This window comes from Hibiscus syriacus, unplaced genomic scaffold (genome assembly GCF_006381635.1).
Source record: "Hibiscus syriacus cultivar Baekdansim isolate YM2019G1 unplaced genomic scaffold, ASM638163v2 tig00110418_pilon, whole genome shotgun sequence".
NCBI lineage: Eukaryota > Viridiplantae > Streptophyta > Magnoliopsida > Malvales > Malvaceae > Hibiscus > Hibiscus syriacus.
Window position 1 is genome coordinate 597,999 of NW_024062730.1, and position 17,750 is coordinate 615,748.

The window sequence follows — 17,750 nt, forward strand, 5'->3', positions numbered from 1 at the left end:
TTCTTTTCCAATTTGCTTATGCGTTGAATGCACATAATTTTTCAATTGATTGTCTCGCTCCAATGTGAAAGGTAGGGCCGAATTCGATTGATCTCCTCCTGCAGCTTGGACTTGCGGTGCAACATTAGGATCTTGAAGAACCGGTTCCTGTAGGGCATCAATACCGCCAATATATTCGACTTCCAGGGAAGAAATATTTCCTCTCTTTTTTCTTCGAATTTTCAAAGTTTCTGGGACATTAGGAGATTTTTCTAAGCATCTTTTTTCGTTATATCCGAAGATTTTGCATTTTCTACAACAAGGGTAACCAGGGAACTTCAACAATAATTGATGTTGCTTTTTCATTGTTGAGAATGACATCCACAAATTTAAGGATTTCTTCATTCACCCCAATTTCAATGTAAATTTTTATAAATTGAAGTCTTGATTTGCCAGTAATTAAATCCATAGATAATGGAACTCCTATAGCACTGGCAATGTAACTTAATCCTATTCTCGAGAAAAATTCTAGAGGTACGTTATATAAATGAACCCAGATTGAGATAGTCGATAAGTCAAAGTCGAATCTTTTTTAGTTTGGTTCCCATTTTGAGGATCAAAGGTTTGTTTATAATGTGTCAGAGACCATTTTCTAAAACTCAATCTCTAACCGATTTGAAATTGAAAGAAAAAAATATAGAGGTTATTTCCCGCTAAACTAACCTTAACATGAATTCTTTGTAGTGGCTTCTTCCAAATATTATTGACAATCCTTTGCATAGAAATAAAATTAGAGGCAGTTCCAAAAAATTGTCCAACCAATGAGAGTTTTCATTCAGCAATACCAGCATCAAATACCTCTGGAGGAGGTTGAACTGATGGGATCCCTTCACGCGATTTCGGTGAAAAATACTCTAAGATGAACACCCGAACAATTTCCTCCACTCCAAAACGCTATGAAGAAAGGAAAAGGACAGGATGAGGAATCGGAAGGAAAGTCTGATGAAACCACCGGAGAGACGACGGGAATCTCAGATTCCGATAGACCTGCTAACATGCACAAGAGAGCCCGTTCTTTTTTTCTTCTAGTGTTCTTTACAAGACTTCTGTCTTCATTTCTAACAAGACGAAATGCATCCTTCTAGACTCTACCACACACTGTTCTTCCCTCTCTTTCTTCTTTCTGATAGTGATACCACCCCAAATTTGCTGGCAAAGTTTCTCTGTGCCCTTTTATTTTGTTTTGACGAGTGATTTTGACTAGCTCGGTTTAATATGATGCTTCTTCTGGAATTTGAGTTAGGTACGAAAATTTATGGTTCTTGATTTTTTTTCTTCCGGTTGTTGTGGAAAATTTGCTGATAGAGGTTGTTCAATATATTATAAATTATTATGTTTTCCCCCCAGGTGTTCAACAGCAATGATGACTGAAGAAAATGAGCTATACCCCTCTGTTGTTAAGATGAGATTTCCCATTTTTATTTTCTTCAGGGATATCAGGCATGTTTTCCCAGAATTTGATTTGCTTGCATTTATAATAAAACTTGTTTATTTATAAATTGATCGACAATGGTTTTAATGAACTGAGAATTTGGTGTTTGGTATTCTGCAATTATGTGAGAAGACATGTTTTTAAACTGGACGAGCTCGGATCGGAGATTGCACAGATTGCTTTGCCTGCAGCTCTTGCTTTGACTGCCGATCCTATTGCTTCTCTTGTCGACACTGCATTCATCGGCCAAATAGGTATGTTCTTTCATGTTATGTACCGGTTGATGTTGTTTTATGCATGGCAAGACTTGGACTAGGCTTTATCGGATTCATGTAGGTGCTGTTGAACTTGCTGCTGTGGGAGTCTCTATTGCCTTGTTCAATCAAGTCTCGAGAATTGCGATTTTCCCTCTCGTTAGCGTCACGACTTCTTTCGTGGCCGAGGAAGATACGATCGGAAGAGCGAGCTCCGAAGCAAAAGAAAGTGATTGCTTGGAAATAGGTTCATGTTTAGATACCGAAAGCAATGAGTTACTGGCGCAAACGGGTATGATTGTTCTGATTGGTTTCGTTTAAAAAGTTTGAACATGAGAATCTTAGGTAATTCTCTGCTGTTATGATCTTTTAGAGGCTAATGACGGTCTTGGCCGACCGAAAACACATGGAAGCTGCTTTGATGTTGATAAATTTGAACCTGAAAGAAGGCACATTCCATCAGCTTCATCAGCACTGGTTATTGGTGGCATCCTTGGTCTCCTCCAAGCCATATTCCTGATTTCCGGAGCAAAACCTCTGTTGAACTTCATGGGAATCGGTTCAGTAAGTACTCAGATTGAGACGACAACGACAACGGTCTCTCGAACCTCTATTTTTGTTGTCTTAATATTAGTGACATCGGATTTGTCGATTTGTGTAGGATTCGCCTATGCTAAACCCTGCACAGCAGTACTTGACATTAAGGTCACTAGGTGCTCCAGCAGTTCTTCTCTCGTTAGCTATGCAGGGTGTCTTTCGAGGATTTAAAGACACTAAAACTCCTTTATATGCCACTGGTATATCCTATTAATAGAGTTTCAGATACCGTTTCAATCTACCGACTGTTTTTAAACGATTCTCGTCCTAATCTTAGTTGCAGGAGATGTAACAAACATCATTTTGGACCTGATATTTATGTTTGTTTTGCGTCTGGGTGTCAGCGGTGCAGCCATTGCTCATGTGATATCTCAGTAAGTTACATCCAAATCATCGACCAGCGATAGGTTTATCATGCTATATATACACATTCATTTGCCTGTTAATGTGTATGGTAATTGCAGGTACCTTATTTCGGTAATACTCTTGTGGAAGCTAATGAGTCAAGTTTACCTCTTACCCCCTAGTTTAAAACATCTACAATTTGGTAGATTTCTGAAGAATGGTAACTTTAATTTCACTTCAATCCAGTCTCAAATATCGACATTGTTTTCACTTGAGTTTTTGTACTTTCGAGTAGATCGAATTACACATCCCTTACCATTTATATGTTCGACTTCAGGCTTCCTATTGTTAATAAGGGTTATGGCTGTTACATTCTGTATCACCCTGTCAGCGTCGATGGCTGCCAGACTGGGATCGACATCCATGGCTGCATTTCAAGTATGCTTGCAGGTTTGGCTGGCGACTTCTCTTCTTGCCGACGGGTTGGCCGTAGCTGGACAGGTAACAATGACTGCATTTTTGCTGCTGTTCTGCCGTTTTGGAAGTGATAAACGCTTTCATTATTGTAATTTAACTGCTTTCTGGTACTTCCAGGCAATACTTGCAAGTTCGTTTGCGAAAAAGGACTATGAGAAGGCAACGGCCACCGCGTCTCGAGTATTGCAGGTGACATATATCCTAATTCATATTCATAGTACCGTAAACAGCGAGTGAGACTTCCTGATATTCCTAAAAGTCTATGTACATTGGGTGTAGTTAGGATTGGTTCTAGGGTTGATACTTGCAGTCATTCTTGGCGGAGGACTGAGTTTCGGAGCGAAAATATTTACAAAAGATGTTGATGTCCTCCTACTCATCGGTACAGGCATTCCAGTAAGTACCATATCAAATTTCAACCTTCCTACTTTCAAACCCGAAACATCATCCGAAATCGGGACCTAATGTTCGTTAATCTCCGGTTTCTGATCAGTTTGTTGCAGCAACTCAGCCCATCAATTCATTAGCATTTGTTTTCGATGGTGTCAACTTTGGAGCATCCGACTTTGCATATTCTGCCTTATCCTTGGCAAGTCTACGTATTATCTCCATTCGACATCCATGAAAAAGCTCGATTTAACGACTCTAATCGAAGCACTTGTCGATTTCGAACAGGTTCTTGTAGCGATTGTCAGCATTATATGCCTATGCATCTTCTCCAAAAGTCACGGATTCATCGGACTCTGGATAGCTCTGACGATATATATGAGTCTTCGAGCGTTTGCTGGGTTTTGGAGGTAAATTTTCCATGTCCAGTACGACGACGAGATTCGTATTTAACACACACACATTCAAGTCCGAGTAACGTAGAGAGAATTAAAACTGAAAAAATGTATGGTGCATTTGCAGGATAGGAACAGGAACAGGGCCTTGGAAGTTTCTGAGGGGCATCATGTAACTTGGGATGTTAAGGTACGGCATAACTAATATACGGCTAAGGAAGTGCGCTATCAGAAATGTTAATATTTTTTTAACATTTCCGGTAAAACGCTACTTAAAACATAATTTTTTCTACCGAAAATATTAATATTAGATGTTATCTAAATGTTATTTTTTTACCCGTTTTTTTACCGGAAATTAGATAACAAAATTAATATTTTTTATAGAAAAAAAATAATGTTTTAGGTAACGCTTTACCAGAAATGTTAGAAAAAACATTAACATTTCTGATAGTGTCTTTCCTTAGCCATATATTATGTTGTCGTACTATAAAATTATCCTCTATGTTTTTGATAACTTTAATAGCCTTCATCCGTATCTGACTAGAATTCTTTTGAAGCGCATAAACATTTGTATATTGGGTCGGATTAGGGATTTTTTTTTTTAACTTTTAAAATTTTAGAGCGTAAATTTGAACTTATAAAATTTCAAGAGATGAAAATATATTTTTAATAAAAAATACATAAAAAATTAAAATATATAATAATTTTAAAATTTCGTCAGTCCCTGCTTTTATATTACAAAAAAATGTACTATGATGTTAGGCTAAAAAGGAAGAGAAAATATTTGTCTACAGTATTGATTTGTTTTATGTTTTCAAGTATAAGAAAAAACAATTTAAACTTTCAAGCAAAAGAATATTATTTATTCTAATATATTAATTAAGTATTTTGAAATTTAAATATGATTAATTTTATTTTAAAATATATAACATATATTAAAATAATTTTGCATTAAAATATTTTTTATTAATCTATTCTATATTGGGGTGCTTATTGAGCGAGTTGATCGTGAGTTAGGCAATATACTTGACTCGTGCTCGTTAAAAAAATTTATTGTTTGAATCAACTCGTTGCTCGTTAAGCTCGTTAAAATTTTGTTCGATTTGTGCTCGTTAAAAAAATTTGTTGCTCGACTCGTGTTCATTAAACTCATTGCTCGTTAAACTCACTAAAATTTTATCTTATTTTTTTAACTATAAGTTAAATATACTAATACTATAAATTAATAAATTATTTATTTATCATGTTTTTATTATCTATTAGTTCTTAGTAATTTTTGAATGAAATATTTTTTTAAAAATAACGACTAAAAATTAAAAAAAAATAAAAAGCTTCTCGCGAACTTATCGAGTCGAATTGAATTTTGTTCGACTTTTTTCCGTTAAGGTCTCGAGTTGAGTCAACTGGAGTCGAGCTCGAACTGTTCACGAGCTACTTAACTCATTAAGCACCCCTATTTCTATCTTTATATTATATATAATCGTGTTAAATTTATTTAATAATGCAATAATAACAAAAATAAAAGAAATCATTTATTTAGGTGAAGGGTAATGATGTTGGTGTATGCTTATTCTTTATCTATTACATAAAATGATTTCATTAATATGATTGGTTCCACCAAATGTCGTAAAAGAATTTGCATTTAACATTATTGTCCTCATTGGTCTGAATGAAAAGTTTGAGGACCCAAATGATTCAAGTTTTGATGTGTTTTCAATATCAAATGAAATATTATATGAAAGTCGCATCAGTCTCTCATATTATTTGTTGGAAAATTGAGTTATTAATTAGGAAAATAACAAGCAGCTTGAAATTATGTCATTCAATAAATTATGACATTCAAGCTCCACCAAGTTTATTTCTTTTCTTGATAGACGATCCCCATCGCTTGAAAATTCAGTTTTTATCTCTAAAATTTAGGTTTTATTATTATTATTATTATTATTATTATTATTATTATTATTATATATTATATATATATATATATATATATATATATATATATTAGGGTTAAAGAAGATGACTTAAACTATGATTTTTTTAAGTATTTAAATTGTTATATATAATCACTTTAGGTAATTCGATTTTTTTTTGTCAAAACAAGTTCTTAAACTATACTTTTGTTTGCTTTAAGTTCCTAATTTTTTTACTCAAAACAAATACCTAATTTTATATGATGTGTCAACATTTTATTGGTCGAAAAATAATTTTTTGAGTACCTAAAAAACATAGTTTAAATACTTATTTTTACTATAAGCCTTTCTTTTAATAGTTGAGGCTATTATGAGATAATATTTGATTAATTTTTTTTTAATATATTAATAATGTATATCATCATACGAACACAACTGCTTAAAACTTAAATCTTTAATAAAAAGTAACATTTTATTTTACTGTTAAATTCATTTAAATTCATATTGTATCTGTTCTTTAATTTGGTGTAATAAATTTCGTGCATTTCCTGCTCATGTGATGTCACGCTTCTAGAAGCAAAAATGAGTCTGTCTCCTCCCAATTTGAAAATTAATTTTATCACAAACCCTTTATTATTTATTTAATAAAAGATTTTGTCACCAATCGGAGCCACTCTTGGCTCCACACGATATTCTTGATGTTGCGCATAGCAACCCTACTCTTGGCTCGTGCTTATCTCATGCATGACACTCACCCGCTGCCACTTACTCTATATATATTTTTAAAATCTTTTCCGAATTTTTTTTTATTAATCTGAAATAAATATAAATTAAATATTTATTTTTCTGAGTATTTTTTTAATTTGATTGCCATATTTTAAGAATTAATGGCTTATTCTTTTTGGTACACCAACAAATGATTTTGATCAATTGGGATATGTACAAAATTTTATATTAGAAAGTATTAATTTAAAAAAGTAAGAATTATAAAATTTGAAGCATACAAAATTAGATAATCGATAAAAAATATAAAAGAATATATTTAAATCATGTAAGAATTCAAATTTTTTAAGTGTATAACTATATCTAGTATCCTTCAATTTTTTTATTAAACTAAAGTGATTATAAAATAATATATGTTCTAAATACTTTCAAACATCTGACAATATTAATAAACCCTTAACAAGAGCTACGATAGCAGCCAAACACCCCTGGTCAATTGACTATATTCACAAGAGTTTGGACGGTTTCCGCATGCGGTACGTGGATAAAGATGTAGACATACACGCATACATACCTCCTCAAACACATGCACTCTCGTGTCACACAAACATAATTACAAAGAGAAAAAAACTATTACGAATTGATAATTTTTCATTATTATAATGTTTTATGTATACAATTACAGAAGTTCCTAAAACCAAATTTGATAGAATACACCAACTCCATATATTAAACAAATTATATAAGCCTCTGAGTTATATATACATCAGTCAATGATCATTCCACTGTCATAAAGAAACAACAGTTGCAAGAAAATTAAAGCAGTCCGATATGTGTGCATTGGCCCCTTTTCCTACCCCAAACTGGCCTTTATTCAATCCCATCGGCCATGAACTTAACTATATCTATCAAGACCCTGATACCATAGGCTCATTCCCTCGGTTCTCTCCTCAATCCCCATGCTTCACTCCAGCCAGCTTCGACCCCTTCACGGCCAAGAAGCTTAACCACAACGCTTGCGAGCGCGAACGAAGGAAGAAGGTCAACGGTTTGTATTCGTCCCTCCGGTCGTTGCTGCCGGTGGCCAAACGAATGGTATGTGATTACAGTACAAGAGCCTTAAATGTAAATGGATATGTAGTTCATGGATTTGTTCGTTTTGCTTGCAGAAGAAGTTGAGCTTTCCGGCCACGGTTTCGTATGCGGTGAAATACATACAGGAACTGCAGGAGGAGTTGGAGAGATTGGTTCAGAAGAAGGAGGAGCTTTTGTTGAGGATTACTCAGCTGGGTGGGACTAAATGTTTTAGCGATGAAGGAGAGGAAAGAAGCAGCAGAAATGGGAGATTTTTAAGTGGCGTTGCGGTTTCCGTGAATCGGCTTAGCGATAGTGAAGCTGCGGTTCAGATGTCAATAAACAGAGATGAAGTTGAGAAAACTCAACTGTCTGAGATTTTGCATCTCTTGGAGCAACGAGGGTTCCTCCTATTGGGTGCTTCTTCTTTCTCGTCATTCGGAGGGATGATCTTCTATATCATTCACCTTCAGGTACATACATACATACAATTTACCCTCTTCTGGATCCTTTCTATTTATCAAGATGTACAAAGTTTCATATCTTCCGAACAATTGCAGTCTTTTAATTAAACTGTTGTCAAATCCATCACCGCAAACTCTGTGTATAATAACCTGATCAATTTACTTTATCAACCTATGAATAACAATGAGGGTTGACACAATGGACAAGAGGATCCCGATCTCTTGAACCATCTCTCTCTCCTGCACTTTTCATCGTTTTTGTTCTACTTAAGAACAATCGATCGTGACTTTCCATCTAAACCAGAAAAAATAAATCGTCTACGACCTACAATCTCCATATTTGAAGATATTTCATGTTATATTCATGTACATTATGCATGTTAAATTTTGAGTGATTAAAACTGTTTTGTCATCTAACTTCAATGCTTGGATTGTGCAGGTGGAACCGGGAACGACTTACCAATTAACGGAATCAGATATTGAGGCAGTGAGGAAGAAGGTCTTGACATTAATTGTGTGACAGATAATAGAGAAGGGTTGCTACTCCATAATTAATCTCTAGTTATATCCCTAACTAAATGTAAATGACTACTTTTATGCAATTAATTGAAGGGAATTTTGTTCTCTTTATATGATCTTAATTGGGGGTAAGGCTAAGGGGTCGTGAAGCTCATGGGAATTAAAGGGAGGTGATGTTATTCTGCTTTGTTGCAATACTGAAAATAAAATTTAGGGTCATTTTGACATTAGCTTTAAAAGTAAGGGTAATACGTATTTTTTTTAAAAAAAAGACTATTAAAAATATTTTTAGATTATTTAATTTAGAATTTGAGTATTGGAGATTGTACCATAAATAGGTATATTCTTAAAGGCTCATATTTAAATAGGTATATTCTTGTGGTGGATATCAATTCAGTATTTTAAGAACAAGTTGATGACATTATAAAAGAAAAATATAATTTAATAAACTTTGGTCGGTTTCTGTATGACCATTGGATAAGATCTCACAAATTCCCCCAACCCCCATAAAAAAAAGCATAATTAGAGTTATAGACCAAGTTATCACATCGTGATAGAGATGTGTGTTGCTTATTTTTTTTTTTAAAAAAAAAGAAGAAAATCATAGATTCTAGAAATTTCTATATCTAATATATATTTGTTTTAATATATATAACCATTCACATCAAACGATATATGAGCTTTTAGAGGGAGGGTTTCGCATGCAGTGAAACATATACCAGAATTGCAGGAGCAGGTGGAGAGGTTGATTTGGAAGAATCATTGAGGATTTCTAATCAGCAGGGAGGAATTAATTAAATGTTTTACTGATGAAGAAGAGCTAAGAATAAGCAGAGAAATGGAAGATGTCAGAGCTGCAGTGAAATATATTATATTTCTACTTCTTGTTATTCATGAAAATTCTTCTATTCCTTTCTCAAACCACAGAAACAATTCCCACATTTTCCCCTTCTACTTCTAAAAATCTTTTTTATTATAGTTTCCATTTCTATTGGACCACAAACAAGAAATACAGTACTTATACTTTTGAAATCAAACAAAACATCAGGCTCTCGTAGCTCAGTTGGTTAGAGCACTTGTTTAATAAGCGCGAGGTTTTATGTAACACCCCCAACTTATACTCGACCCGGATACGAATCCGATCTGTCGCATTGACTTTTCAAAACTCTGACTCTTTGAAAACTTATTGAAAATTTAAACTTTTATTTATATGTTAGTGGTGAAACCCTTAAACCAAAGTTACTATCGAAAATTTATAATTCACATTGAGAAGAAATATTCAATATATTTACATAACTTAAAATAGTATGGCTACAAAATTGATCAGAGTTATTCGATTTAAAACCTTATAATACATGCCAACAAAATTTCAAAGTAACCATAATAAACACCTACAATTCAAATAATTATGATCTAAACTGTCTTCAGTTGTATGTTGCTCTTTCCTAACTTTACTCCTCATATCTTTTTGTAATTACGTGTGAAATAATCACACGCTAAGTCGATGACTTAGTGAGGCAATAATGAAAGTAATAAAACATTTAAAAACACTTGTTTATTCAATCCATATAAACCATTTCATACTGAAATCAAGATACATTTCATGACATTAACGTATAATGTTACTCATTATTCAATTTATATCACTTTATTATTTTAGCCCAACGCATATTACTGAGAATTCAAGGTATCTGAGTACATTGAGGTTGTGCACTAAATGCAGTCATCACTGCTCATATAATTTGCAGCTAAGTGCCACGTAGAATATGCACCGAAGTGCCACATAGATTTGTCCCAAAGGACCGTGTAGAATTTGTCGCAAATGACCACATAGAAATTTGTCCTGAATAACCGCGTAGAACCCTTGACTCTTGGCATGCCAACTATACCTCTAATTCTCATACATATACTTTGGGCTTTAGTTTTATAATTATTTTTCATTTCATTATTCAAAGTGTGTTTTATCCACGTAGAGCACATACACATAGGGTATTTTCACGTAGAACATTTTCACTTAGCATATTTTTACATAGAACATTTTCATATAAACATATTCACATACAAATAATATCAAAATAGTACTTTGAAAATACACTATATAAAACATAATAAAATATTACGTAAAATAAATAAACAATTTTCGATCGAAAACCATCGAGGTTGACTTATCGCAAGTCATCCTCATATCTAATATAAAAATATAAATTACACTCACCTTTGCCTCACGTAAGTCCTAAACGAAATCCTTTTAACTTTCGTTCAGTCTTGTTGCTATATCACTTCGATCGGTACGCTTTCGATCCAAATATACACATTAATGAAATGAAACACTCAATTTAACATTTCAAGCTGAATAGTTTCGGTACTCTTCCTATAGTACCGATATTTCTCTTCTATGGTACCGATACATTTTTCAGTATCAATATCATTTTAGCATTATGGAATTTCATTTCAATTACAGTATCGATACCTTCATCTTGGTATCAATACCTCCACATCAATATCGATATTTATTCAATCAATATCGATATTGTTCATCTGATTCATATATTTTCCTTCAATTTACCGTTATAGTATCGGTACTGTTCTTCCAGTACTGACACCCTTACCTAAATTTCACTTATTTTTTTCAAATTTTCCCACAATTCACCTAAATCGTATACTTTAAGCTCTAATCAAACATTTAAACTTACTAACATTGATCACCACCAACTTATATCCATTAATTACCTTTTAATAACTAAATTTCTCTATGGAACACTTAAGATTAAGAATCATACCAAATCTTCAAACATGTTCTCAAATCTCAATCATTTCTAATACTTCAAATGCCTTAATTTGACCTTTGACAAGTCAAATATGCTTGTAGAATCTAATTACTAACCAAAATTCATCAATTCACTTAAAACCCCATTTTACTAATTCACTAATAATTCAATAATATCTTAGTTTTATTCATCCTTAAGCTTTTCGTAATCACTCAAGGCTTCAATACCAACCAAAAAATGAAAGGAATAATCAACTTTACAATCCCTTACTTTAGCATGGGAGTCACAGTAGAAGGAGGAAGAAGAGAAGATAAAGTGATTCTAGATTTTTCTTTTCCCTTAACTCAAATTCCACATGCTTAAATTAACTTTGATAATAAGTCCTAGACACCAAATTCCAAAATCAATCATTGAACTTTTCAATTTATTCAAATTAAACCACCAAATTTTAAATTTTTACATTTTAGTCACTGACCAGATGTTTGGGGTATTACATTTTTAGTTCAACTCTCAACAACAAGAGAAGTAAATTATTTTGGTTTCTAATTCTTTTTTTTATTGAGTGGTAAAACATAATAAGTTCTGCATATACCTACTGCTATTTTAGCCCAACTATCTTAATTTGACTTTTAGTGCCTAAATTTTTTCGCTAAAAATAAGTGTCTAACGTTTTCAACGTTGTACTTTTAGATGCTTGGACATTTACCGTGGTTAAAAAACTCCGTTAAGTAACACGTGTTGAGTTCTGGTAATTTTGAATTTTTTATTTAAAATAAAAAATAAAATATTGTTTGTAATTAAAAAAACCTAAATTTTTTCTGAAATCACAAAAAGACTTGAAAAAGTAAAATCTCTCATTCCAACCTCCAATATCAATCATCTTCGGTCACTTTTGACCACCATCGTCATCGTCGAATGGTCACCCATTTGTCGTCGCCTATCCAATGACCAATCGTAACCCTTACTATCACCCCCAATCCCCTATATCTCTAAAACTCCATATCAAAATCCCTAGTCCTTTAAAAAGCCTAATTCTCAATTTATAAAATCCTTAATTTCTACTGCGTAGATTTATAATTTTTCAGCTTTAGTTGACGTACACCATGGAAGCACCTATATTGAATTTGGATTTAATTTTAACCAAATTATTTTGATTGTCGGAGGAGAGGTGTTCAATGGGATGGGAGGAAAAGAGGGTTTTTTATTTTTATTTTTTTAAAACATATTTTTATGTTAAAAAAATAATGATGGACACTTAAAAGTGTAATTAAAAAAACACTAGACACCTATTTTAATGAAAAATTCTTTAGGCACCAAAAATCAATTAGAAGTATAGTTTAGATACTTAAAAGTATTGTAACATCCTCGATACCGGGTTAGTGACCAAAGTGTGAAATTTTAAAATTCAATGACCAGATTAAATAAATTGAAAGGTAAAGGAAATAATTGAAAGATGTTGGTGTAGGATTAATTAGCAAATGAATGAAGAGTAAAAGGGTAAAAGGGTCATTAAACAAGTGAATGAATAAAATATTGTTTGGGTTATCTTATAACCCACGTGGAGCACAATTGTGGGAAACAAAAGTTTCCAGACAATTCATTCATCTTCATCTTCTTCTCTTCTCCCAAACGTGAAGCCTCAAAATTCAAGGTGATTTTGATTTCTTTTAGTTAATCCTCCAAATTAAAGTATGGTTTTGATTCATGAAGCTTTAGGAAAGATGATGGAGATGAAAAAGGTCATAAAAACTCAAAGATTTGGAAGTTATGAAGGATTAAAGATAGGAAGTGGATAAGTGAAATTTTGAATAAAGATGTATAAATGGATTTAGAAGTTGAATTTGACTTGTCATAGGTGTGAATAATAAGTTATAAGTGTTAGAAATAAGTTTGGACTACATGGAAATTTTGGTATGATTCTTAGTTTTAAGAATTTAAATGAGATATGGGAAATTCTAAACTGTTGGAATGATAAAAGTTAGTTAAAATGGTTGTAGTTGAGTTTAGTGGTATGAAAGGAGTTTTATATGAGGAAATTTAATGAAAAGTTGTGGAATTTTCGGGTGAAACCAGTTTATTATTGACATGTGCATCGATACACTATGAATGGGCACCGATGCACTAAGACCAAATTTGAAAGTGCATCGATGCATTAAGGGTTCATCGATGCATGAAAATTTTGAACCTAATTTGGGTACCAATGCACCCATAGTGCATCGGTACACTCCTAAAAGAAATTAGGAATATGAGTTTATTAAATTCATTTAAGTTAATAGCATCGAAGTATAAGGTTTAGGCTCCTGATAATCATCTTAAAAATTATATTTATATAGATATTGAGCCTAAACGAGTTCCGGAACAAGTGACAAGTAAGATCGATCGAGGAAAAGACAAAGAGATATAGATGAGTGCATATGCATAACATGAATATAGTAGTATATTCAGTTCTAGACTTGTGATAAGTCTAGATTCAATATTTTGATACATGATCACATTCCATATTATGATACATGACATGAATTAATATTATATGCATTATGTGACATGAATATGCAAAAAAAGTTATATGAGCTATGTGATAAAGGTATGGAAAATGATATGTCTATGTGATAAATGTATGGAAAATGATATGTCTATGTGATAAAGGTATGGAAAATGATATGTCTATGTGATAAAGGTATGAAAATAATATGTCTACGAGATACACTATGTGAATTGTGAAAGCCCATGTTATGTAGATGAGAACTATATGTATAGTTGGCATGCCAAGAGTAGAGGGTCTACGCGGTCATTCGGGACAAAATTCTACGTGGTCCTTCGGGATATATATGTATTCTTTGGAACATGTATGAGGTCTTTTGAGACACCTACTTGATCCTTGGTATATGTATATGATTCTTAAGGAATTTCTATGTGGTCCTTATGGACAATCTTATATGGCACTTCAGTGCAAATTTATACGCGGTCCTTCGGGACAAATTCTACATGGCACTTCGTTGCAAATTTATACAAGCTGTGGTGACAACATTTGTGCACAACCTCACAGTACTCACATACCTCGGTTTCTTAGTATTGTATCATGGGCTATTGAATCTATTGAACCTATTGAACTTATTGATATGAATTCATGATGGATAATTTAATAAGATCATGGGTAAGATTCATGGTTATATGACTAACATGGTTTGAATATATGATTTCATGATATTGCATTTCATTATGACATTTTCATTATATTTTATTGTCATTATTATTATGCCTCACTAAGTCTATGACTTAGCGTGTAAGTGTTTTACACGTAGGTACCGAAACGCAGGGAGATCCATAATAAGCTCAGCAATACAACATAACTCCACTTGAAGGTCAGATCAGAAGTAGATTAAATAGCATGTCTTATTATGTGAAAATAGGTTGGCATGTAAACAAAGTCGGTAAATTAAGTATTAATGCTCTGATCGAGTTTTGTAATGTTTTAAACGTATTTATGTAAATGTAAATGCATAGTAATGAACGATTACATTTTTACGAGTTTTATGTATGTTTTACGAAAGTTACTGTAGCAGTGCATCGATGCACGCATCGATACACAATTTATATTCGAAGTTTTGAGCATCAGTGCACTGTAGCAATGCATCGATACACTGTAGCCATGTATATGGTGCTGTTCATTAGTGTTCATGGTACTGTTCATACAGTATAAATACGTTTTTGACTTAAATATTTATAAGGAATCACAATTTAATGGTATATTATTATATTTTCTTAATATGAGTTCAAATGTTTTGATATTTTGTAAGAATATTGTTTTAAAAAGTCAATATGACATCTCGGACTCGTATCCGGGTCGGGTAGGGGTTGGGGTGTTACAAGTATATTAAGCCTTTTATTTTTTATAATTTAATTTAATATCATATATAGTTGGTGATAATTTTCTAAATAAAAAAATTGAATTTAAATTCATACAAAATCATCATTAGTTATAGGTAATTTTATTAGATACAATAAAAAATTATATGATTATTTTTTTGATTTGAGATAAACCATTATATTTTGAGAAAATCGCCTCAGTGACCAAAAATGCCTTATAATATACGATTTTAACCAACTTTTTTTGGATTTGCCAAAATGACCAACAAAATCGCAACGCGAAATAAAAATCGCAACGCGATCCCCAGAATCGCAAATCAGTTTCCAAAATCGCAACGCGATTCTGGAAAATCGCAATGCGAATTTATACTATCGCATTGCGATTTTCCAGAATCGCAACGCGAATATGAAAATCGCAACGCGAACACATAAATCGCAACGCGTATCCGTAAATCGCAACGTGTATCCGTAAATCGCAACGCGTATCCGTAAATCACAATGCGTATCCGTATATCGCAACGCGTATCCGTAAATCGCAACGATAATCCGTAAATCGCAACGAGAATCTGTAAATCGCAACGATAATCCGTAAATCGCAACGAGAATCTGTAAATCACAACACTGAAATTTTGGGTATATAACTACGAAACAACAGCAAATCATAAACTAAATCCCTAAATCGCAACTCATTCCATCTCTATCTATCACTCTCTCCGGCGACATCCGTTCCTATATCCAACGACATCCTTCCCAATCCGGCAACAGGTTTTAGTTTCGCAGCTCGTCTGTTTAGTAAATTAATTTACAACCATGAAATCATCTAATGTTGATCATGTTTGGATAGATTTGTGTTTTGGAGGGTCATGGGATAATGTTCATGGTGTTTTACAATATATGCCTTTACCCATGAATCTTCAACTAAAATTGTCTTTACAAAAGTTAACTTATGAAACTCTAATGCTACGTGTTTCAAATAAATTGAATTTAGAGCCCCTAAGTGGATTTAGGCTATCTTATCAGAGAAATGGTAAAGTTTATTTGTTAACCGACAATGAAGATGTTGAACGATTCATTGCTTACATTAGTGTTTCACAAGATGATGTTACATTGTATGTTGTTGAACCTAGAAGTAGTATTGTTGGGTCAGTAGCGGGTAGTAATCAACTAAGTTTTTCTCAAAACCCACAACCTTTCTCTAATCCAAATCCCAATCAACTTTCAGCACCAAATTCCGGTTTTCGTATTGACCAGTTAGACGATGATGAGCCAACAGAAAAAATTGTGAGTACTAGTCAGTATTCGAAATTTGGTCTTGGTCAATATCCGGACTTTGATATTGGTCAATACACGGATTTTGATGATGTTTCAGAAGAAGAAACAGACCCTGCGTGTAATGATTTTGATATTGGTCAATACCCGAATTTTGATGATGAAACAGCCGTTGCCGAAGAATGTATTGTTGATGATAATGAGGAGGAAGTTACGACTGTGAATGAACATGTTGAACATCCATTCTGTAATTCATATAATCCTGAAGAAGAAAAAGAAGAAGAAAAAGTCCCCGAAGAAAAGAAAATGCCACGGGCGTATAACTGGAATATGCCAGAATTACTTCAGATACCGGAAGAAGAGTTGGTAAAGAAAGCAGTTGATTGTTACACAAAAGTTATTCGTATCAAGAAAGATGATTGTTTTGATACAAAGGAAGACTTGAAGATAGCTTTGTATACGAAATGTGTGGAAGATGGCTATCAACTAAAAGTTAACAAATCAAGCAAAGATCGTTTCGAAACAAGGTGTATGATTGACAAAAACTGTACGTGGCGTATGATTGCAAAGAGAATGAAATATTGCGAAATGTTTCAAGTTAGGACTTTTATTGATAAACATACATGTTCAAGAACCCAAGTTTTTCCTCACCATAGACAGGCAAACAAAAAGGTGTTGGGTGGTTTTCTGGCTGAGTTAATGTTTTTGAATGGCAGGGTATATCGGGGACATGAAATTATGACTGACATGAATGCTCGGTTCAAGATTAGTATATCATATTCTCAAGCTTGGAGAGCCAAATGTTATGCCTTGGAATTGTTGAGGGGGTCGCCAGAAGCATCGTTTGCCCAACTGCCGGCTTATTGTCACAATTTAAAGCTGAAAAATCCTGGGTCGGTAACTCATATCAAAACAGATAGAGATGGACGCTTTGAGTTGCTGTTTATCGCCATTGGTGCTACGGTTAGTAAATCAATATAATTTTGTTGACTCATTTTTGTTAGTTACATGCATTTCACATTTAAATGATTATATTCTTGTGTATATTATTTTGTAGATTCGTTCGTTTATTACTTGCATGCGCCCAGTTATTATAGTTGACGGAGCACATTTGAAAGGTCGATACCTTGGAGTAAACTTATTAGCAGTAGCCATGGATGCTAACAATGGGATATTGCCAATAGCTTACGGGGTTGGCAAATCTGAAACATCTGATTCATGGACATG

At 33.3% G+C, this 17,750-nt stretch overlaps 2 protein-coding genes across 2 annotated transcripts; both read left to right on the forward strand.

Annotated features, from left to right (window-relative positions):
* Positions 1 to 1,481: 1,481 nt before the first annotated feature.
* Positions 1,482 to 4,139, forward strand: LOC120124408 (protein DETOXIFICATION 42-like). Its single transcript, XM_039143097.1, has 13 exons — positions 1,482 to 1,507; positions 1,568 to 1,725; positions 1,808 to 2,017; positions 2,099 to 2,289; positions 2,387 to 2,522; positions 2,600 to 2,696; positions 2,787 to 2,887; positions 3,005 to 3,168; positions 3,262 to 3,333; positions 3,424 to 3,540; positions 3,638 to 3,733; positions 3,820 to 3,941; positions 4,054 to 4,139. The coding sequence occupies exons 1-13, from the start codon at positions 1,482 to 1,484 to the stop codon at positions 4,100 to 4,102; spliced, it is 1,539 nt and encodes a 512-aa protein (XP_038999028.1). The 3' UTR covers positions 4,103 to 4,139.
* A 3,232-nt stretch (positions 4,140 to 7,371) lies between these two features.
* LOC120124374 (transcription factor ORG2-like) lies at positions 7,372 to 8,759 on the forward strand. The gene is made up of 3 exons (XM_039143076.1): positions 7,372 to 7,657; positions 7,732 to 8,109; positions 8,540 to 8,759. The coding sequence occupies exons 1-3, from the start codon at positions 7,394 to 7,396 to the stop codon at positions 8,618 to 8,620; spliced, it is 723 nt and encodes a 240-aa protein (XP_038999007.1). The 5' UTR covers positions 7,372 to 7,393; the 3' UTR covers positions 8,621 to 8,759.
* Positions 8,760 to 17,750: the final 8,991 nt, after the last annotated feature.